Source organism: Oreochromis niloticus, linkage group LG19 (assembly GCF_001858045.2).
Source record: "Oreochromis niloticus isolate F11D_XX linkage group LG19, O_niloticus_UMD_NMBU, whole genome shotgun sequence".
Lineage (NCBI taxonomy): Eukaryota > Metazoa > Chordata > Actinopteri > Cichliformes > Cichlidae > Oreochromis > Oreochromis niloticus.
This window is the reverse complement of record NC_031983.2, coordinates 26531368-26557375: the sequence shown is the minus strand read 5'-3', so window position 1 is coordinate 26557375 and position 26008 is coordinate 26531368. Positions and strand designations below refer to the sequence as shown.

General features: G+C 37.7%; 1 protein-coding gene and 1 long non-coding RNA gene across 8 annotated transcripts in view; one reads left to right on the top strand and one right to left on the bottom strand.

Annotated features, from left to right (window-relative positions):
- Positions 1-26008, top strand: part of LOC102082397 (calpain-1 catalytic subunit) — a 41545-nt gene that overhangs the window by 8023 nt on the left and 7514 nt on the right. Inside the window, exons 2-16 of one of the 7 annotated variants that reach the window (XR_002057377.2) lie at positions 16971-17056; positions 17392-17646; positions 18174-18243; positions 18360-18478; positions 18677-18810; positions 18903-19077; positions 20301-20375; positions 20610-20695; positions 21380-21454; positions 21897-22057; positions 23168-23334; positions 23547-23558; positions 23657-23865; positions 25564-25603; positions 25843-25911. This is a non-coding gene — a long non-coding RNA (calpain-1 catalytic subunit). Of the gene's footprint in view, positions 1-16970; positions 17121-17388; positions 17647-18173; positions 18244-18359; positions 18479-18676; positions 18811-18902; positions 19078-20300; positions 20376-20609; positions 20696-21379; positions 21455-21896; positions 22058-23167; positions 23335-23546; positions 23559-23656; positions 23866-25563; positions 25604-25842; positions 25912-26008 lie in introns of those variants that run through there. The other 6 variants (XR_002057379.1, XR_002057378.1, XR_002057380.1 and 3 more) reach the window with 6 other exon arrangements.
- Positions 1378-14999, bottom strand: LOC100706819 (calpain-2 catalytic subunit-like). Its single transcript, XM_005477597.4, has 22 exons — positions 14829-14999; positions 13776-14045; positions 13242-13311; positions 13045-13163; positions 12350-12483; positions 12092-12266; positions 11313-11387; positions 11084-11169; positions 10795-10869; positions 10508-10668; positions 7932-8089; positions 7642-7653; positions 7339-7547; positions 7179-7218; positions 7009-7074; positions 5690-5747; positions 5551-5612; positions 4976-5044; positions 4751-4829; positions 3768-3884; positions 3538-3590; positions 1378-2986 (listed from the first exon to the last, which is right to left on the bottom strand). Exons 2-22 carry the CDS (start codon positions 14025-14027, stop codon positions 2960-2962), a joined length of 2097 nt encoding a protein of 698 aa, XP_005477654.1. The 5' UTR covers positions 14028-14045; positions 14829-14999; the 3' UTR covers positions 1378-2959.

Genomic DNA, 26008 nt, shown 5'->3' with positions numbered 1-26008 from the left:
AGGTCCAGCACCCTGAGGCTGTACGCTAAGCGGAAGGAAGGGGGCCGGGGACTGGTGAGTGTCAGCACCACAGTCCAGGATGAGACAAGAAACATCCATGAATACATCACGAAGATGGCCCCAACTGACAGCGTGCTCAGTGAATATCTCAGGCAGCAGAAAACCAAGAAAGAGGAGGAAGGCGAGGAACCATCATGGAAGGACAGGCCCCTGCACGGTATGTACCACCGGCAGATAGAGGAGGTGGCTGATATCCAGAAATCCTACCAGTGGCTGGACAAAGCTGGACTGAAAGACAGCACAGAGGCACTAATCATGGCAGCACAAGAACAAGCTCTGAGTACAAGATCCATAGAGGCTGGGGTCTATCACACCAGGCAAGACCCCAGGTGCAGGCTGTGTAAAGATGCCCCAGAGACAATCCAGCACATAACAGCAGGGTGCAAGATGCTAGCAGGCAAGGCATACATGGAGCGCCATAACCAAGTGGCCGGCATAGTGTACAGGAACATCTGTGCCGAGTATAACCTGGAAGTCCCGAGGTCAAAATGGGAGATGCCCCCAAGGGTGATGGAGAATGACCGAGCTAAGATCCTGTGGGACTTCCAGATGCAGATGGACAAAATGGTGGTGGCTAACCAACCGGACATAGTGGTGGTAGACAAACAGAAGAAGACGGCCGTAGTGATCGATGTAGCAGTTCCGAATGACAGCAATATCAGGAAGAAGGAACACGAGAAGCTGGAGAAATACCAAGGGCTCAGAGAAGAGCTCGAGAGGATGTGGAGGGTGAAGGTAATGGTGGTCCCCGTGGTAATCGGAGCACTAGGTGCGGTGACTCCCAAGCTAGGCGAGTGGCTCCAGCAGATCCCGGGAACAACATCGGAGATCTCTGTCCAGAAGAGCGCAGTCCTGGGAACAGCTAAGATACTGCGCAGGACCCTCAGGCTCCCAGGCCTCTGGTAGAGGACCCGAGCTTGAAGGATAAACCGCCCGTAGGGGCGTGCTGGGTGTTTTTTGTTTTTTTTTATATGTATGTGTATATATATGTATGTATATATATATATATATATGTATATATATGTGTATATATATATATATATATATATGTATATATATATATGTATATATATATATATATATATATATATATATGTATATATATATATATATATATATATATATATGTATATATATGTATGTATGTATGTATATATGTATATATACATAATGTGTATATATGTATATATACATATATGTATATATAAAGGTAGCAAAGGTGGGAAGGAAACATTCCTTTTTAATGTCATCTCCCACTGCTGAGGGTAGAAAAAGGAAAACATAGGGGATGAAGACAAAGACCATTCACATGCCATGTGAGAGAAAAGACTAACTTTAATGACATGTAGCAGTGGTATATAAGTGTCTGGGGAGTTGAAAATAGGTGAGAATAAATGTTAAGAGCATCATGGGAAGCTCAACAGAATCCTGAGCCTATAACAGCATAAGACTAATCTCAAAAGCAGACAGAAACTCTGTCTGCTGAACCCAAACTGGGAGCAAGGTCACCAGGAGACAGGGCTCTGCCTCTCAGTCTAGTTTTGGAAACTCTAGGAGCAGCAAGTAAGTCTGCAGTGGAGGATGAAAGTTCTTTATTAAGTTAACATGGTATTTGAGGTCTCTAAGATATCACAGGGTTTGATTATTTAGGACTTTTATATGTAAGTGAAAGGATTTGAAATTCAACTCAAGATTTAACAGGGAACCATTGAAGTAATGCTGACATACTGGGACTATGTGGTTCCTGTTAATTTCACTACAGTGTTGTGGATTAACATTCCCTTTGTGCCATCTGAAATGCTTGAGAGAGGAAACTCTTGGTACTCTCTTGGAATATTTACAAACATTTGGCAAGGCTACTGGAGTAAGGAAAGGTATGCTGGGAATGATTAGAGTTTCAGTAAATGTGGTTCATGTTCACTGGGGAGTTTTTACACGAGGGATTGTCCCACTTCCCAGGATGCTTGATGAGCTAGCCTCTATACTTAGGTGCTTTTGCTCTCCTACATACTCTTACAGTTTACAAACACTGAGCTGCAGCTGAATCAGTGAATACCTCCCAGATTCTGGTGCTAGAATTTGAATTGGTGGCTCATTTGCTAAACTTCTTCTTCTTCTTCTTCTTTTTCTTTTTAAAATTTATTTACATGAAAATGTTCCAGTGATTTTACAGTGTTTTTGATAAACATTTAGAAAGCATTCAGGGCCATTAAGCCTGATACATAAAAAGCAACCTGAACCTGAAATGAGGAGTGGACAGTGGGAAAGTAAGATAAAGCCAGATACATCTGGGCATAATGCATTTATCAAAAAGAGCTGCATTTGAATGACAGAAAAATCATTTAAAACTAACAGTATGTTGATTCCAACAACACTGGTGCTTTCTTGCACTGTTGTGTCACTAATGAGTGATGAATGAATCAATAAAGCATCATGGCCAAATCAAACATTGCACCCTCACATAATCTATGTGGGTTTAATGAGCTCAAAGTGCATAAAGAAAAAACATCCTTTATAGCCTTTTCCCTGTTTTTCTGTTAGAACAGTTACAGATACAGAGGAGCCTGTTACATGCAATCACATTCTTCTAGTATTTAATTTTCATTGATTATTCATATTCACGTTATATATCTCAGATTGTTCCCTCTACAATACGTTTCTGTCTTCTCTGTCTGTCTCAGTAAAAAAATTTGCCAAGTAAATGACAATTAAAAATAGAAATATCTACTTTTTTGAGAAAAGTTATCTTGAAAGCATTTTGCATTTTTGGCAATTATCTAAAGGAAAACTTATAGCTTAGCAGAAAAAATATACATGGATCTCTTCTTCAGTGTGTGCAGATGAACTGTGCAGATGAACTGTGCAGATGAACTGTGCATTGAACGTCCATTCCCTTGCGTTAAGTGTACATTGAAATGTACATCCACTGGAAATAAAGAGAGACAGGTTGTTAGTGCAGTATGTGCAGCCCCTCCACCTATCTTCAAGGACATCGTGGCCTGCTCTTCTTGATCATTGGCTGACATGGGAGAGTCTTCAACTGACATAGCTCTCCTAGGACTGCTGGCCAAGATAAAAGGCTCAGTATCTTTCGTCCCTGTTTGATGGCTATATTTGTAACTCTCAAAAACTTTAATCATAACGACATTCAAAAAAGCTGCACTTGAGGGATATAAGTGAATTCAGATGAACTTTTAGCAAATGCCAGTCTAAGTTTGCCCTTAACAAATTAACAGTTGTTAACTGTCTAACCTTACCAATGTGTTTTAAAATCGCGGACACGCCCCACTTGGTCACAAACTAGCTCAATGTATGCACAAGGAGTCCAAACTGTTTACTTTAGTAAAAAATAATTTATGAATAGTATATAAATTTATTGTCAGTTTTAAAAATAATTTAATTTTCTTTCCTCTGAACTTCAAAATGAATCAACATCTGTTATAAAATGTACAAATGAGAACAAGCTGGCTTTATTACCTCAGACTCTTGAAGAGTCATGGCTTTTCCATCAGATAACTGTCTGAAGATTTCTGTTGATGAGCAAAAATTAATTGAATCTCTTAAAAGATACATAAAAAATTCATGTCTTCCACAACAAAAAGGTTAAAGTTTTCCATTGTGAGGTTGTGTTTTTTGATTGACTTACTTCAGATAAATCAAAAACAGAAATAAAAGGTTCATAGCTTGTCCCACTTGTCTTCACTTACTGTTCATGCAGTCAAAGCGAAGGATGAGACTGATGAAGCTCTCCAGCGTCATGTGTCCAGAGGAGGCGCCATAGCGCAGAGCCATCAGATTCAGCATGTCGTCACTCACCCTTATTCCTGACAAGCACATTAAACACATTTACGAATTACATTGAGACTTCGGTCAGAAACTCCAGTTCTAAACTCTAAATTTTGAACTTTTTTCATTAATAGTGACGTAGTTCCTGTAGGACAGTGCTTTAACTGAAAAATTACACAGGTGCTTGTCAACCCTGTGTTTATATAGGAAGTAGTGCTGTCAGCGTTAATCTCGTTAAAATGATGTTAACGCATTTACGTGGCAAATCTCTGTTAACAAGTTATCGCGGATCGCCCCGTGCGTGGGGCTGGATGGAGTTAACGAGCTAACCCCACTAACACTTTGATGCTGTGCAGCCCAATTTTAACAAGATTGACACGTACAGCACTAATAGGAAGATAACCAGAATACAACCAGATGGCAATTGGCTGAGTCGAGTGTCCATTTTCAAAGTAGAGTAATGCAAAAAAGTTGCTGTCATTAGCAGAGGCTGACTCAGATTGATTGCAACTTGTTGGCAGTTTATCTGCATTTATAAATAACATGGCTGTTATTTGCAAACCTTCACCAATCTGTCAGACAATGATGCAGTCAATCTGAGGTAGACCATAATCCCTTGGAGACAGTTTGCCTCCCACCAGGTGAAATGAGCAATCTCTTAGCAATTGAAAATGTTTGCCATGAGGTTGAAGGTGCTGCAAGTCCTGGGCAATCAGTTGGTGATCACAATTACTTGCATTCGACCAGCACAAAGCATCAATTGCTAGTTTTTTCCCAGTTACAAGAAGTAGCAGTCCTATTTTTGTTGTGGTGTGCCTTAGCCATTTGGGAGTCCAGTGAGAGGATTGCAGGAGAGTGTAGTTTCAGGAACATTACTGAATGAATGAATTCCAAGCAGGCCTACCTGAGACTAAGAATGCATTTCGTAGTTCCCTCAGTGACAGCGTTCCTGTTCGTGAAATGTCAGTGCGAAAGAAAATTTCCTAGAAAACAAAAAAAAAAAAAGCCACAATTGGAATGTAGCAGAAGTATTATTCATAAATAATTAACCATAGAGCAGTGCATGTAGTTTAAAAAATTAAACTTTTTTTCAGCATCAAATATTTAACCTCATTTTCATTGTCTTTACCTTGAATGTAACAACTTTGTTCCACAGACGAAGAAATTCCTCACTGTTGAGTTTTCCTGTGATTGATGTCTGTTTTAGCTAACATTAAGGCAACAAAGCTATGTGTGCAAGTAAAACATGTACTGGCCAACTGAGTAGCTCCTCTACAAGCCAAGAAGCTGTACTGACCCACTAAAGCATGAACTCTACAGGACTGCTAACCATAGGAAGAAACTCTCGTAAGACCTCAAAGTGACAAGGTGAAGACTTTTCTAACTGGCTTTATCTCATGTTTTCCCAAAAACATGAGATAAAATTGAGACCTTTACTCGGCAAGAACTCTGAAATATCCTTCAATGCTACATCCAGATGAACAGAATTTGTTGGGACTTCCTCACCTGGATTGCTAACTCTTAAACTCTGTTTAAGATACTTTTTGATATTATTTTTGATATTATTTTCAAATTACTCAGCTTTAATCACAATGTTGCTGCTATCATGCATACAAATTTTTGAAAATGTGGAGAACATGTAAATGTATTATTTGGAGTGTCTGAGTGAATATAACAAATGTCACATGCACCACAACAGGATACATCCATTAGTGCAACCATGCTGCAACAGGCGTCAATACTGAAACCTCCAGATTTCAGGTCTCCTAAATTAAACAGAAATATATATTTCAGCAATATATAACTCTTGAGCTCTTAAGCTGTAGACTCTTGAAGTTCAAACCTTTTAGGATGTTTTCATTTAGAAGCCTCTGAAGCTGCTCAGCATCCACTTCTTCATACTGGAAATGAAAAAAAAGATTTCTCTTATACTTTTGTTTATGAGCCTCGGTCAATTGTTAACATACCAAATTAAACTGTCCACGCACACTAGCAAACACACACTCTGACTAATTTGTGTATTGCTGTAATTTCTCTTTTACAATACAAAATCTTTGCTAGCTTTAGCAAAACTCTTACCCAACAAGCTAAATATTACAATGTCTAATCCAGTTATTTCAAGTTGCCCAGAAATAATTAGGTTAGATGGAAAAGGTGGATATATATATATTGATGATTAGCACTGAAGTAATGCATGGCTATTAGTTTAGCATGTGCTATCAAAGGTATGCCCCAGGGTGCAATTCTAGGGCCACTGTTATTCACAGTTTTCATAATTAAATGAGTTACACATTGATTTTTCTTTTGTCTGGAACCATTTAAATGCTTTCAAAAAAGATTTCAACTCAGATTAAAACTCATTTTTTAAAACAACAAAGCTGGCTAAGATTACTTTAAGTTAAATATTGCTACTTTTGATAGGACACCAAATTAGAGAAAGTTCGTCTATAAGTACCTTGGTTTTATTACTATGGACACTGAACTTGTCTTAAAGAAGATGTTTTTGCATATTCTTTTTTTGTACTATTTTATAGTTCTCTAGACTGTATATCTAGAGATAAAATGTGTAATTTAGAGCTATAGTAAGCTAATATTTAAACAGTCTTTTTTCATTTTCATATTTTATTTCTGTATTATTTATATCAACTGAGTTCTTCAGTAAGTTAACCTTTCTTCACCATACTGACCCAAGAAATGATGCATCATATGAGATATGCATATTTTGATCCTAGCTTAAATTGCTACTAAATAACTGTGATAAATCATCAACAGTGAGAAGAAAACTAAACCACAAGTGCATCTTTAAAGTAGCCAAAAAATTAATCAGGATGATTAAGCTTTCACTTTAAAATTTCTCACTTTTATACAAAACTGATGTTCTGTTGTGGATTTTATTAGTTGAGAACAAATGTAAAGAAATGTATTTAAACTTTCATGTTCGCACGTTTTATGTTCATTGTATACAGAAGTCAAACAGTTTCATTATGTGCACTGAAGTATAATAGTTAGTCAAACCTCTCACAGATAAGTTTTAGATAAGGATGAAAAAAATCTTATCAAACAAACAAAAGTTTCCACTGTGTGATAAAACTCAGTCGATATAAGAGAAATAGTAAACTCAACACTGTCAAGTATGCTCGTGAGAAAATAACGGGAAGTTACCTTGTCAGAGTGTTTATGGAAAAACTCTCTCCTTTGTTCATCATCCTGTCGATTTTTGATCTTGACCTGAAACAGAGAAATTAAATTTTGTGTTAAATAAAAAGCTATTTACATATCATTTAGCATATAACACAACCGCAACCAGACATGATTTATTGTTGAACACCCACCTTCTCATCAAGCTCATGTTTGTGATCACCAAAATTATCACTGCAGAGAAAGAAAAAATCATAATTTATTTTTTCTTGTCTGTTTTGCATATATATCATGTAGATTGTTCCAATTTAGCATTGTTGTGTTTGCACTTATACAAACAATGAGTGTGCATACTAGCAGTTGGTCTCTGATTTTGCGTGGATGGTCAGGATAAAGGAGGCTGTCTCATTGGGATTGAAGGTGGATGGCACAATCAAGTATTCACCATGCTTTAACATAAAGAACTCCATCACCTCACGGGCATTCAGGTAGGTTTTAGTTTGGGCAACAGGTGCCTGGGATTTGAAGAACTCCTCTGTAAACTTCCCCCTCTGTGTCTTATACTGAAATAACAGGTAGATATGTCAGTTATCTTACAACATTTAAAGAGGGGCTGCTATATCTGTAAATGGGAACTGGATACAAACTGTTTCTTACTTTTTCAGTCACCTTGAAGGAAACCAGTGCAAGTTGGTTCATGTTGGGAATAAGAAATATACTCAGTGTCAGAATACAACCCTAATGAAATTTAATGCATCTTTTACTAATGATTTTATGCTCTTCAAAGATGATGACAACTGAGCCAAAGGTTTAATCATTGAAGGAATAGCAGTGTAGCCTTGAAGTTGAGGTCATCCTTATCACCATCCTGATTGCAACTTGGAAACGATTCAAAAAATAAAAGTGTCATAACATTTCCATATTAGGCAGTAAAGAGCAATGTTTACCTCAAATATGAAAAACCCAATGTGGAGGTTTTGCACCAGGTGTCTATTCCTTTTTTCGGGCTTTTGCATGAGAGACACCATTATGTTTTTATCGCCATCTTTCTCTGAGTATCCACCGCAAATTTTGAAACGACACTGTGGATTAGTCCAGAAACTGTCTTGAAAGCAAATAAAAAATGTGTAAAAAATATGTGCTGGACACAGAAAATGAAGGTTAAAAAAATGAACCTGAAAGTAAGGCTGGTTAAATAGTCGAGGTCAGGTGGGTGAAAGGTTCACTTAACTTTTGTTTAATAAATGACAAAGTCATGCAATTAAATGAGCTATATAGATAATATACTGTGGAAAAGACTTTACAACTCTGTTTATGGGTCTGTATTGTTATGGATGTCCAACTTATATTTATACTTATACAACTTAGTTTTTTCTTGTGAATGGAATATATGGTGCCATATTTGGGCTTTTAATATTGTAACATATTTGTTACTACTGGTTACAGAATTTTAATAGCTACAATACTTGGAAAAAATAGCTGAAATTTGCATGCACAACTGCTAATAACAGAGTTATGTTAAACTAAAAAAATTAAGCAATGACCTTAATACTAACTACATTAACTAAAGAACTTGTTGCCCTATTGGACCTATTGTTAATTTTAGGGTCCGCATCAAGACTAAAAGAATAATCTTATTTAATAATTGCTGAAATAAATTGCTACATAGCACCTATGAATTTCAGGACTCTTTTATCTCTTAATGTTCTTAATTGTCTATTTCATGAAATATAATAAGATAGTTAAAGACACTGAGCTTCATAAAAATCTTAAATGTGAATCTGTTAAATATTAAAATCACACAAACACTACATGTATGTGTTCGTGCGTTACCAATTTCGGTACATTTTTTCTAGTATACACTGGTGGTCAAAAGTTTTAGAACACCCCAATTTTCCCAGTTATTTATTGCAATTCAAGTCATTCAAGTCCAGTGAATAGCTTGAAATGGTACAAAGGTAACTGAACTGCCGGAGGTAAAAAAAAATAAAAGTAAAAAAATGGCAAGGTTAGCCAAATTAATGTACATTCTTGGAATTATACACAAAGGCCTTTTTCATGGAACACAACATGGGTTAACAATTTAAAGCTGTGCTGGAACAATGGAGGTTGATCAAGCTTTGAAAACTTCAACTACTGATTCCTACAGATGTTCCAACTTTTCTGGATTACTTCCAACCCCCTCTGTCTGCATAAAAGCAGTATGAAACACACTGTGGTACCATACCCTCGTGAGCATCAGTTGAACAGTACTGTACTGCAGAAAGCACTGTGTTGCTACAAAAATGGCCAAAAGAATGCAATTAATAATGGAAGCGAGACAGACAATCATAACGCTTAAAAATGTATCCTGAATAGTTGATTCTGTTCATCTGGACGTAGCGTTTTCAGTCGGAGAAACATTTCATGACAGTGAGTACAGTTTCCTTCCCCATCAAAAGGCACTCAGAAACTGGAGCAAACTCTGACAGGAAGAGGTCTGGCAGACCCAAAGCCACAAATAAATCAGAGGACATCTTGCATGATAGGCGGCTCACAGGACAACAGCTTCAAGCACAGTTGAATAGTGGTCATAATAAGCAAGTCTCAGTTTCAACTGTGAAGAGAAGACTTCAAGCTGCAGGTTTGACAGGACAATGCTAAGACGTCAGAATAAGACAAAGAGGCTTGCCTGGGCCATGAAACATCGCCATTGGACTACTGAAGACTGGAAGAAGGTATTGTGGACTGATGAATCAAAATTTGAACTCTTCGGTTTATCACGCAGGATCTTTGTACGGTGAAGGATGGTTCCACAGTGTGTGGCATCAACTGTCAAACATGAAAGAGGAAGTGTGATGGTCTCAGGCTGTTTTGCTGGATCCAGGGTGGGTGACTTGTACATAGTGAGAGGCACCTTAAACCAAAACGGCTACCAAAGCAATCTGCAGTGCCATCCTATACCCTCTAGTATGCACCTAGTTGTTCAGATGTTCACCCTACAGCAAGATAATAAACCAAAACATAAGTCCAAGCTATGACACGACTACCTCAGGAAAAAAGAACAAGATAAGCTTGAAAACATGGAATGGCCAGCACAGTCTCATTAAATCCCATCGAGCTGGTTTGGGATGAACTGGACAGAAGAGTGAAAGCAAAGCAACCTACAAGTGCCACACATTTATGGGAACTTCTGCAACAGATATGGAAAGAACTTTCAGAATAATATTTGATATCTATTGTAGAAAGAATGACACAGGTGTGTCCAGCATGGTTAATGGACTGATTCTTATATAGCACTTTTCTACTCGACTCGGCTACTTTGATGAGTCAAAGTTGATAGTACGTTTTGGTCTCTAAGTTGATTCCATGATTTATTTTTTAACTCCAACTACTTATTTGTACAATGCTTTCATTTCAGAGTGCAATGAGACATTAAACTGCATAATTTTCACACAAAAAGAAAAAATTGGGGTGTTCTAAAACTTTTAACTGATAGTGTATGTATTTAATGTTTCAACACATTTGCAATGAGATTTAATACCTCTGTAATTAAGGCAACCTCCAGCAGTGGTTCCTGCAACCCATCGGCCGTCATACACAGAGGTCTTCCACTGACTAGAGTCACTTTCATTAAGGAAGTCAGGAGACAGCCCACAGATGTCAATATCTGTGTAGAACTTACAGAAATCTTCAAAGGTGATCCTGTAAAAATCAGATGAATTTTGAGATTACTTGTTTTACATCTGGATGGGATGTTGGGGTACAATGCAAAAAGTGTTTGTATTTTGTGTTTGTTTTTTTGTTTTTTAATTTCACAAGTTTTCTTACCAAAACTCTCCATCATCAGCCACTGAAAGGCACATTTCACGGTCCTCAGGACTCACAGTTTGCCACAGAGGAGACCTCAAAGAAAATTTGTCATTTTATTTAGACAAGGAGACAGCTTTTCTAATTCTTCTGAATATTCAAAGGGAGTTCAGAAAAGCTCTCCTGCATGTGTCCACAGCCATACTTGAAATATAATCTTTACACTAAATAGAAGGCTACCACATAGGTTTTGACATAGATTTGCTTTCCATCTTTTAAGTTGAGAGCCATGAGTGTGAGTCTGACTTACCGATCACTCCAGTCTCCTTTCCACTCTCCGTTACCCCAGGGATTCCACAAACGCACCAGGTATACAATTTTTCCTCGACTCATCATCTGACCACAAACCACCATCAGAGAAAACAAGATTTTTATGTACAATGAAGGTTCAAATGTAGTACTTACTTCATATTTTTATTTTTATTGTTAATTTTAAGTATGATTTGATTTTTTTTTCTATTTCCAGTACAAATCTTTACCTCTTTGACACCTGTCACAGTGTATGCATGGCCTGCAACCAGTCCATTTGGTAATATTTCGTTACCAGATGTCTCCTACAAGACAAAAGCATTTGCCACGAGTAAAGTAGAATATTATACATTAACAACATCAACTTCTGTTGATGATGATGAAGCCAATAAATCATTTTACGTGTGCAAGTGACTGTGAAATGGTTTGCTTGTGGCTAAATTCGACACTAATTTGCTCAGATGTTTTTCAAAATGTTATTTCCTTGCAGAGTTAAATGTATACTAAATATCAGACTGGCACGAGTAAGCACAATAACTGAACAACAGCAGCTTTGGCGTCTTAAAACAGGACTCATTCATTTAACTCAAAATGGCTCATGTAAGCGAAGGTTTTCCAGCATTTGAGTCTTGATTGTCTGTCTAGCACACATACAGCCATCCCTGCCTTGTCAATGAACTTTATCCTTGGATAATGTCAAGACCATGTTGTAAGTGTTACAAACAATTGTTTTATAGAGGCATTTATAAAGTGACTGTAGTAAAAGCTCATAACCATGACCAAGGTCCTTTTAGCTGCTTTGGCAGATGTTTAAAGCTCTGTCTCTGGGTAAATTCTGACGAAATTATACCACAGCAGGATACAGTTATAAAACTTTATAGGTGTTTAGTGAGATCAAAATGAAAGTCTGAAAATAAGTCCTGTATGAGTGAGTATAGGGCAGCAGAAGTATCAGGTACATTAAGCCAAAGCTGGTGGTGCTGCTTCTGTGTGGTGTAGTTCTACTTACCCTGGGAGGTGTACCACAGCCCATCAGTGTGTTTGATTTGCCAGCTCTACAGATCAGCCCCCACAGGCTTGGACTCGGGCGTGACAGCTCGATGTTAATGTGGACGCCACCGGTGAAGTCCATCATAGCCTCTGAGAGAGTTCCAGCAATCATGTCGGAGTAGGAACCACAAACCCTGACAGGATAATACTGTTTTTTTAATATTTAGAGAAATCACACCTTCAACTCTCATTTATGTCTAAGATTAAGACTGCATACTTGGCATAGGCTTTCTCCAGGAGAGCAGGCCAGAACTCATTTTGGTCTTTGGAATGAACAAAGATTAGTCTGCCATTGATTGTTGGTAGTTTGTCATCAATGACCACATCCTCCCACTGCCCAAATCTCCAGAACTGGGGGAAAAAAAAGAATGAATCTAGTTTGCTACTCTTGATTTATTATTCAAAAAATGTCTTGCAGCATGTTGGCACTCGACCTCGGTCTGTAAAAGTGATGATAGATGAAAAGATGTTTCAGGTCAGGAATTAATTCCCTTTCAGGCCAATGTGATATTTAGGAAAATACATATCCAGCAATTTGTTTCCTCTCCTGTGGCCCTAAAAGTTGCAGGATTCTGCATTTACGTTGGATCAGCAGCAGGCAAAGGCGGGGACTGTGAATTACTGGTCTCTGGTATCATAAACCAGTAACTTATGAGGTTACATTTACACACAGTTTAGTTTCAACATGAAAATGTGTTAAAATAAACTATAGGCAGTAAAAGAATTTTAAACGTGTAGCACATGCTTGTTAGCTAGTTTATTCTGCTGTGGTTAAAATACAAACAAAAAGCAACATTTCAAAAATAAATAAATAAATAAATGAATCAGTGAGTATTTTTGACAGGTGTATTTTTATTGAACACTACTTGTGTTCAGTAAAAATTATTTGTGTTGTTACATGTTGGTATTTACCCTGAAGTGAAAAATCCCACAGTAGTTCTCATCAAATCTTTGTTCAAGTGGGACAACTTCTGCGAAAATGGATTTCTGGAACGTCAGCGCTCCGATTGACGCAAGAAACCAGCAGTTTCCTGTTCAAAAATATTCTCAAGGTTACTAGAGGAGAGGTGAGGAGAACAAGAAATATATTCATGAAGACATTTCCCTACCAAGTTTCCCTTGACCAAAATCAAACCTGGAGACTCCGTCAAGTACAAAGGCTGGAAAACGAACAATTTCCTGAAAAAGGGAGAGTGCTCATCAGAGAGTAAAGCTCTAAAAGTCTTAAAAGAAGGGATGCACATTTCTCTGTTAGTGTATTCTTCACAAAAATGTGCATTTATTCATGCACACTGAAATAATCTTTCAATTATTGTAAGAGTCACAATAACATGTTGAACATTGTTTTGTTGAACCCAACTAAAAAGCATCCCTGAAATCTTTTTTTAGAAAGTATAAGAGAAGGTATTGCTTGTACTAGAAGCTGCAGTGTATCAAATATCTATATCGAGCTGTGACAAACTAAACCAGAAACCTGACTGTGCTGTCTTTGAACCGTGGGATAAGAAATTCTACGTTTGCTGAAAATCAATCTAAATGCAGTGAAAGCACTAAAATTGAATCAGCTCAGCAGGTTTGCTTTACAAAATTATCTAAAATTAACATTTTAGGTGAATTATGAGCTCCACTTTCCAAACACTCACTGCTGGTCTCCGCCACTCCACACAGGCCAGTTCAGAAGGGCTCAGTATGCCATGGCGCTGTATCTCTTGGCCAATGGACCTTCTGTCAGGTAGAAATGTCTCATCAGTGAAGCTTACGCCTCTTGTGAGACAGTACTGTTTCAACTGCTCATAGTCTTGGCCAAAGAACTTGTGGGGCTTAGTGAATTTTCCAAAACCATCCTTCTTGTAACGGGCCTCTATGATGTTCAAGCATACACCGGGAGGAGGCATCACTGCAGTTTTTGGACTCTGTTTACAAGAATTTTGCATACAAAATCCAGAAAATGTAAGAGATTAAATAATGCTACATCACTTATTTAAAGTTGGGTATAGATCAAGGGTGTGGGAATGGCATTTCAAAATGGGATGTCATGAGACAAATGATCACATACATATTTGAAATAAATATAATGAGCTACAGTCTGTTGGAAAAAGATAACTCCATTATGGTGCATAAAATCAAATGTGCAGCTCACTGAAAAAGAGCAACACTGAGTTCAAACTTCATATAGTCCATGTGAAATTATTGCAAATTGTTGTTTACCCGACTATTATGAAACATTGTAGATAACAAGATTATTAACATAATAATAATAATAATTAGGCATTTTTAAGAACTTTTTTGTGAGGAAAACTAGATTAAAGGTTGTTATATTAATTATTATGTTGTGTTGTTCCAAACATTAAAAATATATGTAAAACGTAAAGGTTTTCATTATGTTGGACCTTATTTGCACCCTGAATGGAAAAAATTAAAATTCTACTTTTAACATTCACGGTTTATCTGGGGCTTCTCTTTTGTCAGTGTCTAAAACTTTAAACAAATTCTGCTATAAACAAATTTTTTTTTATGATAGTCTTTAAAATATTATATCTTCATATATAAACAATCCGTTGTAAAATCAACTGCACCAGTAATAACATTTGAACTTATAAAGTCCATAGTTTGCATTCACAGCAGCAAGAAGAACCACACTGATACGAATGCAAATTCTGGATCATCTGGTTCAAAGTTTTAAAAGCAGGTCTTACCTCACTAACTCAAAAGTGAAAAGCTGTGCAGAAAAAGGTGTTGTTGAATCTGGGTGAACTGGTGGGTGAGAACCAAGTAGCTTCGTCTGTGCATTTAAGCACCTGAGGCTGTGTACGCCGTCCTTATGTTTCTAACCCAGATATGAAAATCACCTTTGAACAAACCACGCCTGTGCTGACCTGTAGCTCATAGTAATCTACTTCCTGCAAGCTACTGTATGACCAACAGAGAGATGGCCTAGAGAAAGTTTCACTTTCATTCGAGTGACCCTCGATTAGCTCATATTTATGTCTGTCACAGTCTTATACATTTGTGTTTATGGTATCCACTTTCGTGTTTAGAGAACAGCAGTTGCTGTTAAAGGTTAGCCTGTCAGCAGTAATACTGAAAGTACTCACTGATTGCAGTAGAATAGAATAGAATAGAATAGAATAGAATAGAATAGAATGCCTTTATTGTCAAAAGACAGATGTACAATGAGATACAGAGCATCTCCTACTCATGGCTGTGCTTCTTGTTGGCTGTCAGTGTTTGCAGTCCTCACAGTATGGCTGAAATCTGTTTTTTATATCTTTGTGTGAACCTCAGAAGTTTTATGGTTGATAACAAATGTTGCCATTAAAAAAAAATCAACATTTGTCACCATTTTAAGATGAAGCAATCAGCAGACTCAGTGACGTGCTGAACATGTTTAAGAAATCATTCTTTATTTCGTAAAACAAAGCCCATATATTATTTTTGTGTGTCAGCCATCCTAAACCAACTTTGTAAGCAGCAGGATGTATAGTGCCCACATACCTGTCAGACAAAGAGCCACTTTACCCCGCCTGACCCCATTTATTTAGTTGGTTACCTTTAAGCAAACATACAAAGAAAACCCCTAATAAGACTTGTTATTGAGAGTCACATGGTGAGTAAACTGTCAGTGTAGCTTTAAAACAAACATCCTTTGGGAATATTGACTTTTGAAGCAAAGTGTCCTGCCCTAAACAGCAGCATGAAATTTATAAATTGAGCACATGGCTTGGACGTATCCCAGGCTAATGTACGGTGTGTGCCAACTACCATGACATACCTGCCACCATAACAAAAAGCAAGCAAGTTACACTTAATGATTATTCACTGTGTAAACAATAGCAAGCACACAGTTGTTTTATGGTGCTGCTAAGCCTTGTTTAGTCAATAGGTCAAATTTAACAACGGAACTGACATTACACTGGTAAGTTAAGCCGAACTCTCTGTGACTGAAGATACTAAAGGAACTAATATTGTATTTAGAATTAACCTTATTTCAACCAGGAAGTGAAAAATACGGTTAAAAATAATTTCTTGAGTCCAGAAGGGCAGTGTCAGCCTACTTTAAAGACCAAAGTTGATCCAAAGGGTAATGAAAGGAATAAAATATTATATAGGCAGAGATACAGCTACTATTGGTCTGTGTATTATCTGTCAATCCATTCACAATTTAATTCATAACTGAATTTTTGTGGTATAGAATAAGAAGTATTTACTAACTCATATAATTGAATATTATCAAAAGAATTAATTCACATAATAACTACATGGTATAATTTATTTTAATGTGAGATGGGTACATTTGCATGCTACCATCTGCACGGTAGCACGCATAGGACAACTATAATCTCCTATATTTTAAAACATGTTTAAAAATTTAATCCTTACAGTCTAATACAGGGAATCCGTTACCTGTCTGTCATGAGAGCTCCACCCTGAAACTAAACCTTAAAAACACAAAGGCAGATGCACAACAGACGACATCTGCTTTCTACATTTTGACTCTCAAAAAAGCTGTCAAAGTATTTTGTTTAGACAATGTTTTAAAGTGATTTAAATGTGCTAGCCATCTTTTTTCATAAAGACTGTGTGAAAAGTGTATTTATATTTGAATCATTCAAAATAGAAGCAACCATGAACTCACAAAAACTCAAACCCTGGATTCAAAACCAAGCTATCGTCCCATCTTTGCCGTATTAGGTTTTGCATTAACCATTAATCATTCTTGGACAGCTCATACTTTGTGACTTGATACTTGCATATTTGCAGAGCTGACTGACTTGGAAGCTTTTAATCACGTAAATGTCTGCATTTCTTCTATTCTTCTCTCTGTTTGTGAACAACAGACAGCTGTACCAGTAAAAAAACAGATCAGGGAGGGCTTATTGAATTACGATCACGTGCTGACAGAAGTAGCCTCGGGCATTTACAGGTATGATAAAAACAGCAGAGTTTCTCTCCACCCACAGTCACTGCCGTCTAGCTTTTCAGGTAAGGTAAGGTGAAGAACCTTTTGTACTGTAAACATTCTTAAACAGCTTGGTTTACACTTTTATTTACACTTTATTTACCTCTTTTTGTAACAGTTTTGTGGTGTTGTTACATTATTGACACTGACAATTACTTTACAGTTTTATGTAAAAGAGTCTTGTGTAAAGGAGTACACCTACATACTGATGTACTTTGGGCACGTCGAAGAAGAAAAACGAGTTTGTGTAATGAGAATTAAAGTTAATCTTTGCACTTCTTAATGTTTGTTTTCAGCAGCTTTCAAACCCTGCAGCTATGCCTCCTCCAGGTGTGTGCATGAACATCATCAGTGCACGCCACATGAAAAATGGCTACGGGACTGTCACCAACCCCGAGAGGTTCCTAAACCAAGACTTCCACCAGCTGAAACAGTACTGTCTCATCCGACATCTAAGGTACATCGATGAGATGTTTCCCCCTGACAGAAATTCAATCGGCAATGAGATACTGACGCCTTCTGATCTTGCCCGAGTGGTGTGGCTGCGACCAGGGGTGAGTGTTGCATTGGCTGAAAACCCCAAATGCAATTACATATAATCATGAAAGCTGATTGAGGCGAGGGTGTGGTCTGTGGCTCAGCTGCAGAGGAGTGTGGGGCATTGGGCTCGGTGGGCAGTGCCAGCGTGGCTGATCACACCAATCAGTCCTAGCTGCTCCTCTGCAGCAGAGCCGAAGACCACACCCCTGCCACGCCGATGCTCTAACAAATCTAGACAGTTAACACTCTTCATGAAGCACAGAAGTCTGCCGATTCATTTGTACGTGGGGTTATTGGAACCTTTGTTTCATGTTGCGCCTGAATGCTTTACCAACCACAAACGAGGATGCACATTTTAGCTGCATGAAGTATTTCTTCAAGGAAAACAAAGACAAAATTGTATAAAATACCAACTGTTAATTTTGGCCAAATGATTGTTAATGTTTCTTTGTAATTGTTGTTGCAGTAAGCCCATTAATAATACTACTACTAATAAAGAAATAATAATAATAACCCAAAAGATTTTTTTTTGTTCTTTCAGAAAATTGTTCCAAATCCATCTTTTGTTGTTGACGGGGTCTCCAGGTTTGACTTTGGTCAAGGTTGGGCTAGTAAGTATATTTATTCTTTCACTTCTTAGTGTCAATCTAACCATAATCAGCACAATTTCTACTGCAATATCTGCACAGTAAATCATTCTGACAACTTAACTAAATATTTTTCACAGAAAACTGCTGGTTTATTGCCTCTATTGGAGCTCTGACATTTCAGAATCACATCCTTGGACAAGTTGTTCCTCTTGAGCAAAACTTTGATGAGGATTACTGTGGGCTGTTCCACTTCAGGGTATATCCAGTACCATAATATCATTTATACCATTGAAAAAGTCAGGGGTAAAATGTTGTCTGTGCAGTTTACATTTGTTTAAGGAATTTCTTGTTTTGTTTTGATATTCTGCCATTGCCGAAGATAAATCTCTAAAAGCAGGTTGCATTAAACAGTGCATAAAACCTTTTCCCTTTCTCCTCTTTTTAAACTGTTCAGTTCTGGAGATTTGGAAAATGGGTGGATGTCATCATTGATGACAAACTACCAACAATTGATGGCAGACTCATTTTTGTCCACTCCAGAGATCCAACTGAATTTTGGCCGGCTCTGCTGGAAAAAGCCTATGCAAAGTATGTAAAAACCCTGTGTTATTTCTCAGTTTACAGTGCTCTTTGTGGGAGTGATTTGTCAGTAAAAATTACAATACATCCATTTTTTTCAGGGTGTGTGGTTCCTACACAGATATGAATGCTGGAACCCCTGCTGAGGCGTTGGTAGACTTCACTGGTGGGGTCCACATTTATATTGATCTATCAAAGCCCCCTCCAGACCTGTGGGAAATGATGTGCCGAGCCGGTCAATCCAAGTCACTGATGGGTTGTGGGACACCACAGGGTGTAAGCATTGATATAGACTACATAAAGCAACACACTGCCTTTGTAATCTTTGTTTTGAAAACAGTCTGGGGTGTCTGTCTGACTGAAAGATCAGGTCATAAAAGCACCTTCAGAATAATAGCTCTTAGCCCAGAGTTATAAAAATCATGGTGTAAAAGATGAATGAAGGATGCGACAACCCACGTAGCTGGCACATTTACTCCTGTCCCAGCAAAAAAATAAAAACACTGTGTTGGGATTGTTCCATTTTGAGAAGGTGGTTTGATAACTCCCCCATTCACAGTGGCTGGAAATCTACCAGTCACATTAAAGTAAACAGCACCGCCCTATTTAAATGTTTCACTGAAGTCAAGAGCGATACCTAAAAACCAGTACAATTTAATAGAATGAAGAAAATCCTGTACATGTTAATGCAAGAGCCAGAGCAATAGTTGGTTGTGAAAAGGAAACACTGGTAAATGTTTTTGACGATCATGTTCGAGTTTTTTTATCAGAAATAAAATTACAGCATAATTTTGACCAGTGTTTTGCATGTAGTATTTTTCTCAATACCTTAACAGTATCAATACTTCTATTTGTATGAAAGAATATTCACCTTTTTCATTATGTAGTTTACTGAGTTTAATTAATTAATGACCCATAAGTGGCTCTATAGGATCTTGTTTCTCAGAGTTTGGCCCCTCAAATAGTAACTACATGGATAAGTCTTTTCAGACAGAGGGAGCGACTGATACATTAGACTGAAATACCGGTCCGGATAGTTTACTCTCACAATGCATGAAAGCACTTAATCCAGCAGAAGCAGCTGTCTCATATGATATATGATAATCTTGCTCCTTTGAACCTTCATAAGAATTTAAGACACTGTTTGTTTTTCCACTGAAAAGCTAATATCACAATAAAATTATGTTGATATATCCTACTGTATGAGTAAATGATATTTAATTTGCTTACACACGAGTAATGCTAACATAAGCAACGATATATTGGTTTTCTTTACTACTTTGAAAAGCCAAAGTTTGCTAATATGATTTGGTTTTCTTTTGAAATTTGCCATTTAGCCAACTCAGCTCGTTCTTGTGTGTTCAGTATTTATTACCTGCAAGAACCAAAAGCAAAATGATATTTTTCTTAAGCTGTGCTAATATTAACTGAACTTGGATTATTAAGCTGTGCTAATATTAACTGAACTTGGATTCTTTACATGTGTTAATTCTTTGTAGGAGACAACTGAAAACATTGTACTACCAAATGGGCTGGTCCAAAGCCATGCTTACGCTGTCACAGGTGTTAAACAGGTAAGGTCTGGCATTTATTTAAAACATAATACAACATGCAGCAGATTAAAATAGAGTGGTTGTTAAAGTTATATTAGCAAGAGCTAAGCTTTTAAGTTTCTACTGATGTTAACCTCAGCAAATGATTAATTTCATTCATTTTGAGGTAATAAAGGTACTGAGCTTGCATTTAGTGTAAAGCAGTGTATATTAAAGAAACTACAAATGAATGCTGTGGTTTCCTTTGGTGTGCAGATGATTAGCCGAGGGCAGACGGTGAATCTGGTGCGTTTGTGGAATCCCTGGGGCCACGGAGAGTGGAATGGAGACTGGAGTGATCGGTTAGAGCATCTTGCACACTCTGTGACTATTTTAAAGAAGCATTTCTCTGGTTTTGTAGCTCAGAAGACAAAATACTGAGATACTTTAGCAGCGGTGGAATAACATTATTTAGATATAGATTATTATTTTTGCTCACAGGGAAATATCAAGAAGTCCTCTGTGTTTTGTTCTAGTAATTTCCTCAGTGATATACTTCATATATTTTTTTAGGCATGCAAAGAAGGGCTGAGGATATGTGGATCAGAGCCATGAGAAACTTTTCTGTTGGTTTCATATCAGCATAATCTCTTAATTATGAACTTCTTATGTAAGTGAAGAGAAAAAAACGTAGATAGCAAGTTTTGACAGGACTCAGTGGTTTTATTCTTTTATTCTAGAGTTTCTTATTTTGAAACACATGATGATTTTAGATGTGGTTTGTGGTTTGGAGGTATTCCCTAATGGCTCTGTTTGAAACTGTTGAAACAAGGTCTGTCTTGCACACGAGGCAGAAGGAGAAAAAGTCTCCTGACAACTCTTAAAGACTCTTTGTTGACTGGAAAGGTCACTAATTTTCCACATCTCATCCATATGAGTAGAGAGGAGTAGTTGTAGCTTGAATGAGCTTAAAATTGAAAAGTTTATAATATGACAATATTGTATTTATATACCTCCTCTTCCTTCTCTGAAAAATTTCAACAAAGGTCCCCTCTGTGGCAAACTGTGAGTCCTCAAGATCGAGATATGTGCCTAGCAGTCTATGATGACGGCGAGTTTTGGTAAGAAAAATCAAAATGTGACAAATGCAACACAGTTAGTAGTTACACAATAATAAATTCTTACCATAATCAAAAAAAAGAAGAACAAAAAGATGCTTTCTAACCCTAAGTACTTGAAACTTATTGTGTTATACATCTCTATGCTAAAATGCTTAAAAGTTAAATTAGATTATATAGTTAGTTTCTTTGAACATAGTTTAATAGAATAATATTAAATAATAGAATAGATAATCGAGGGCAAAAGAGTCTATAGAGTTAGAATTTTGACTTCCAGTGAAAGCTGCAAAACAAAAGCTGCTACGCTTTTGTGTAGATTCCATTAAATCAACTAACTGTTGCAGAATACATGCTTTTTATATTTCTGTTGATTAATTTTTGTTATCATCCATTATCAGGAAACTGCCAGAACTCATTATTACCTAAATTTATATCTGCTTTCAAGGATGAGTCTGAAAGACTTCTGTAAGACCTATTCAGAGCTCGACATCTGCTGCATGTGCCCTGACTTCCTGGATGGAAACTCTACCTGTCACTGGAACACCTCCATTTATCAAGGTCGATGGGTTGCAGGAACCACTGCTGGAGGCTGCATGAAGAACCCTGGTATATCCAAAAGCTCTAATAATTTAAATGCCTTAGTTATGGAAATAAATGATCTCTTTGCTACATCCATTTATACCAATTCATCCATACATGAACTTAAAGTTTTGCACAGCACCACATGCCTTTTAGCAATTTAAAACTAATTGCAACTATTATTTATTTCTTTTGTGCTATAATCAATCTTTGAAGACTACAGTGTAACCAAAATCCTGACCATACAATCTCAGTGACTCTGAAATGGTTCCTTCGAAGATGGGAACAGGTCTGTGACCACTAGCAGTCAGTTATCATCTTCAAAGTGACTTTGCAATAAAACATATAAATACGATGAAATGGTAACCAGAGATGCGCACAAGAGTTGTGCTTATAATGCAGACTGACTCAGTGTAACTGTATAGTATTGCCAATCTGTCTGTACTTATAAATTAGATAGAAATTATTTACAAACATTGTCAATCTGTCTGGCAGTGATTGTAGTCAGAGGATAAATTTTTTGGGAGACAGTGTACTTCCTAACGTGCAAGGTGACCTATCCAATCACTTTGGAGGTGCCAAGGCCAAGGAAGTGCTATTTTTACTCTAGTGTGACTGAGCCATTAAATATAATAAGCCACGATCGGGGCGATCGTGGCTCAAGAGTTGGGAGTTCGCCTTGTAATCGGAAGGTTGCCGGTTTGAGCCCCGGCTCGGACAGTCTTGGTCGTTGTGTCCTTGGGCAAGACACTTCACCCGTTGCCTACTGGTGGTGGTCAGAGGGCCCGGTGGCGCCAGTGTCCGGCAGCCTCGCCTCTGTCAGTGCGCCCCAGGGTGGCTGTGGCTACAATGTAGCTTGCCATCACCAGTGTGTGAATGTGTGTGTGAATGGGTGAATGACTGGATATGTAAAGCGCTTTGGGGTCCTTAGGGACTAGTAAAGCGCTATATAAATACAGGCTATTTACCATTTACCATAATTGCAATAATTTGGGAACTGTGAAGAGAAAGTTTCATATTTCTGTGGAGTCAGTGGATCATCTTGTAGCTGCTTGTTAAGGTTTACTTAATAATAATAATAATAATAATAATAGATTAATGGAAAACTCCAAAATGATTTCCTTCTTTGCTTCTCAGAGAGCTTCTGGACAAATCCACAGTATCGGGTCAAGATTGATGAATTATCCAGTGAATGTGCTGGGAAACAGGGTGAAATCAACATGCTGGTCTCTCTCATGCAAAAGCCTGACAAAAGGAATAGACGCCTGGTCCAGAACCTCTACATTGGATTTTCTGTATTTGAGGTAAAGATGAGCCTTTATTGTTTCCATCACACTGGTTAGGTTTGTGTACTCTGCAACTACTGAAAAGTGGAAGTGTTGGGCTTCATTTACAAAAAAATCCCCTTCAATCCCTAAAGGTAATCATTAGTTTCCATTTAGCTTTTATATTGTCAAACTTCACTTGTTCTAATTATTTTCCTTATACTATTTTTTTGTCTGTGATTTCCTCTAAGGTGCCCAAAAATGTAAGTATTTTCCCACAGCGCATATTTCATTTCACATTTTCAAATAACAGGACATAGACAGAGTGAAAAAGATTAAATATCTAATACTGATATTACAGTACATGACACACAGCGGAAAGTTCCCAGCCTCTTTCTTCAGTGTGAGCAAACTTGTTGCCCACACTAAATCCTACATAAATGCCCGTGAGGTGATGGAGTTAATGATGCTGAAGCCTGGTGAATATCTGATTGTGCCATCCACCTTCAGTCCCAATGAGACAGCCTCCTTCATCCTGACCATCCTGTCCAAGGCAGAGACCCACGTGCAGTAAGATACTTGCAAACTTACACACCACATTGCCAAAAGTATTCACTCACCCATCCAAATCATTGAATCCAGGTGTTCCAATCATTTTCATGGTGTAGAAATTCAAGTACCTGTATGCAGACTCCTTCTACAAACATTTGTGAAAGAATAGGTCATTCTCAGTTTCAGTCTCAATTCCAGCATGGCGATAGGATGACATCCGTGCAACAAGTCGAGTCGTGAAATTTCCTTGCGGGATTATCGTGTGCGGCCGTTTTTTAGGAGTTGGGCTTGGCTCATTAGTTCCAGTGGAAGGAACTCTTAATGCTTCAGCATAACAAAGCATTTTTGACATGCTTCCAACTTTGTGGGACCAGTTTGGAGATTACCCCTTCCTGTGCCAATACAACTGCATACCATTGCACAAAGCAAGGTCCGTAAAGACGTGGATGAGTGAGTTTGGTGTGGATGAACTTGAATGGCCTGCACAGAGTCCTGACAGATCACCTTTGGGATGAATTAGAGCAAATACTGCGAGTCAGGCCTTCTTGTCCAACGTCAATGTATGACCTCACAAATCTGCTTCTAAAAAATTCCCATCTGCATTTCAGTTCAGTTTACTTCAATTCAATTGTATTTATATAGCTCCAAATCACCTTAACATTCACCTCAAGGCACTTTATATTTCAAAGAGAAGAAACCAAAGATCAGATGACCCCCTTTGAGCGTGCACTTGGTGACATTGGGAAGAAAAACCTCCTTTTTAACACGAACAAGCTTACAGCAGAACCGGGTTCAGGGAGGGGCAGTCACCTTCCATGAGAGCTTGGTGTGAGGAGAGGAAGACAGACCAAAGAAATGCTGTGGAAGAGAGCCAGAGATTAATAACAACTAATGACTAAACTTAAAGAAGTCCAGAAGCTTTTCTTTCCAAGCTCCTTAAGTCTTTTGGCAAAATAGTGAAGTGACAAATAATTTTCAAAGTTAACATGTTCCTGGGGTAGTAAATGCTAAAAATAAACATAATCTCAAACAAAGGTATTACTTTTGACAGAGTGGGTGGGGCAGAGGAGGCCCCACCCACTGTGTTGACTGTGTCTAGCTGTAAAAGTTCTACTATGTTTATACTGCACTGATTTAAGCAGGTGCCTTTTTGAGAAGGTTTTGATGATGCTCTCAGTCATCTGTGGAAATGCCCGTACACCTTTTGACATCAATTATGTGTCTAAGTGTCATAAAAAGTATTATTGGCACTATAAAAGATGTTTAGCAAGCAAGTAAAGAAGTGGCATTTTGGAGAGAGAATAGCAGAAGGATTATACCAAAAGACTGAGTTTGAGCAGTGGTGTCACTGATTATACGACTGCAAAGTCAGGTGGAGTTCTGATAGCTGAGCTGTTTTAAAAGATTTAAAATCATTCATTGTTATTTGTTAAAAGTTTGCATTCTTACTATAATATGTGGGTGTGCAAAGCTGGGCAAGTGGGAAGGAATTTTGAAGGGGGAATTCTATAAATGTGTGTCTTTGGTACACTGACCTGTCAGTCTGTGAGGACCTGTAGTGCTGTGGTGCTCGGGTATCACATGGCTGTATCGTCCTCAGGGTCTATCACAAAGTTGTTGCTCCTGTGATCTCCCCAATGACAATCCTGCACATTACTCTTACTTGCTGGTGAAAAAACAGTTGTCTCATTTCTTTTATCTGTCCCACATCCTCAGTGAAAACTCCAGTGGTCATGAACATATGGAATTGGAAGAGGTGAATAAGATCATGTTACGTTATCCATTGCAAACATATACTGTCAAATAAAAGTCAAAATAACCCCTTGGTATTTGGTAGTTAATTCTGCACTATTGACCTCATACTTGGTCAGTTTTTAACCTTGGTTGTTTTTTTTGTTAACATTGATTTAATGAAAAATATAAACATATATGTCGGACACAGTCTAATCATTAATATGGAGATGAAAACATCCTTACAGCACTGCTCTTTTGCAGAACACACCAGTGGGAAAGAGTGAAGATGACGAAAGTAAAAGGACATTCTTCCGTCAACATTCTGACAAGGTAAAGGATTGTGTCTTGTAACAATAGTTCATATTTGTTTGGGGGGAGAACATATGTCTATTTGGTTTTTTTTTAGTTAGATAAAAAGAAACACTTA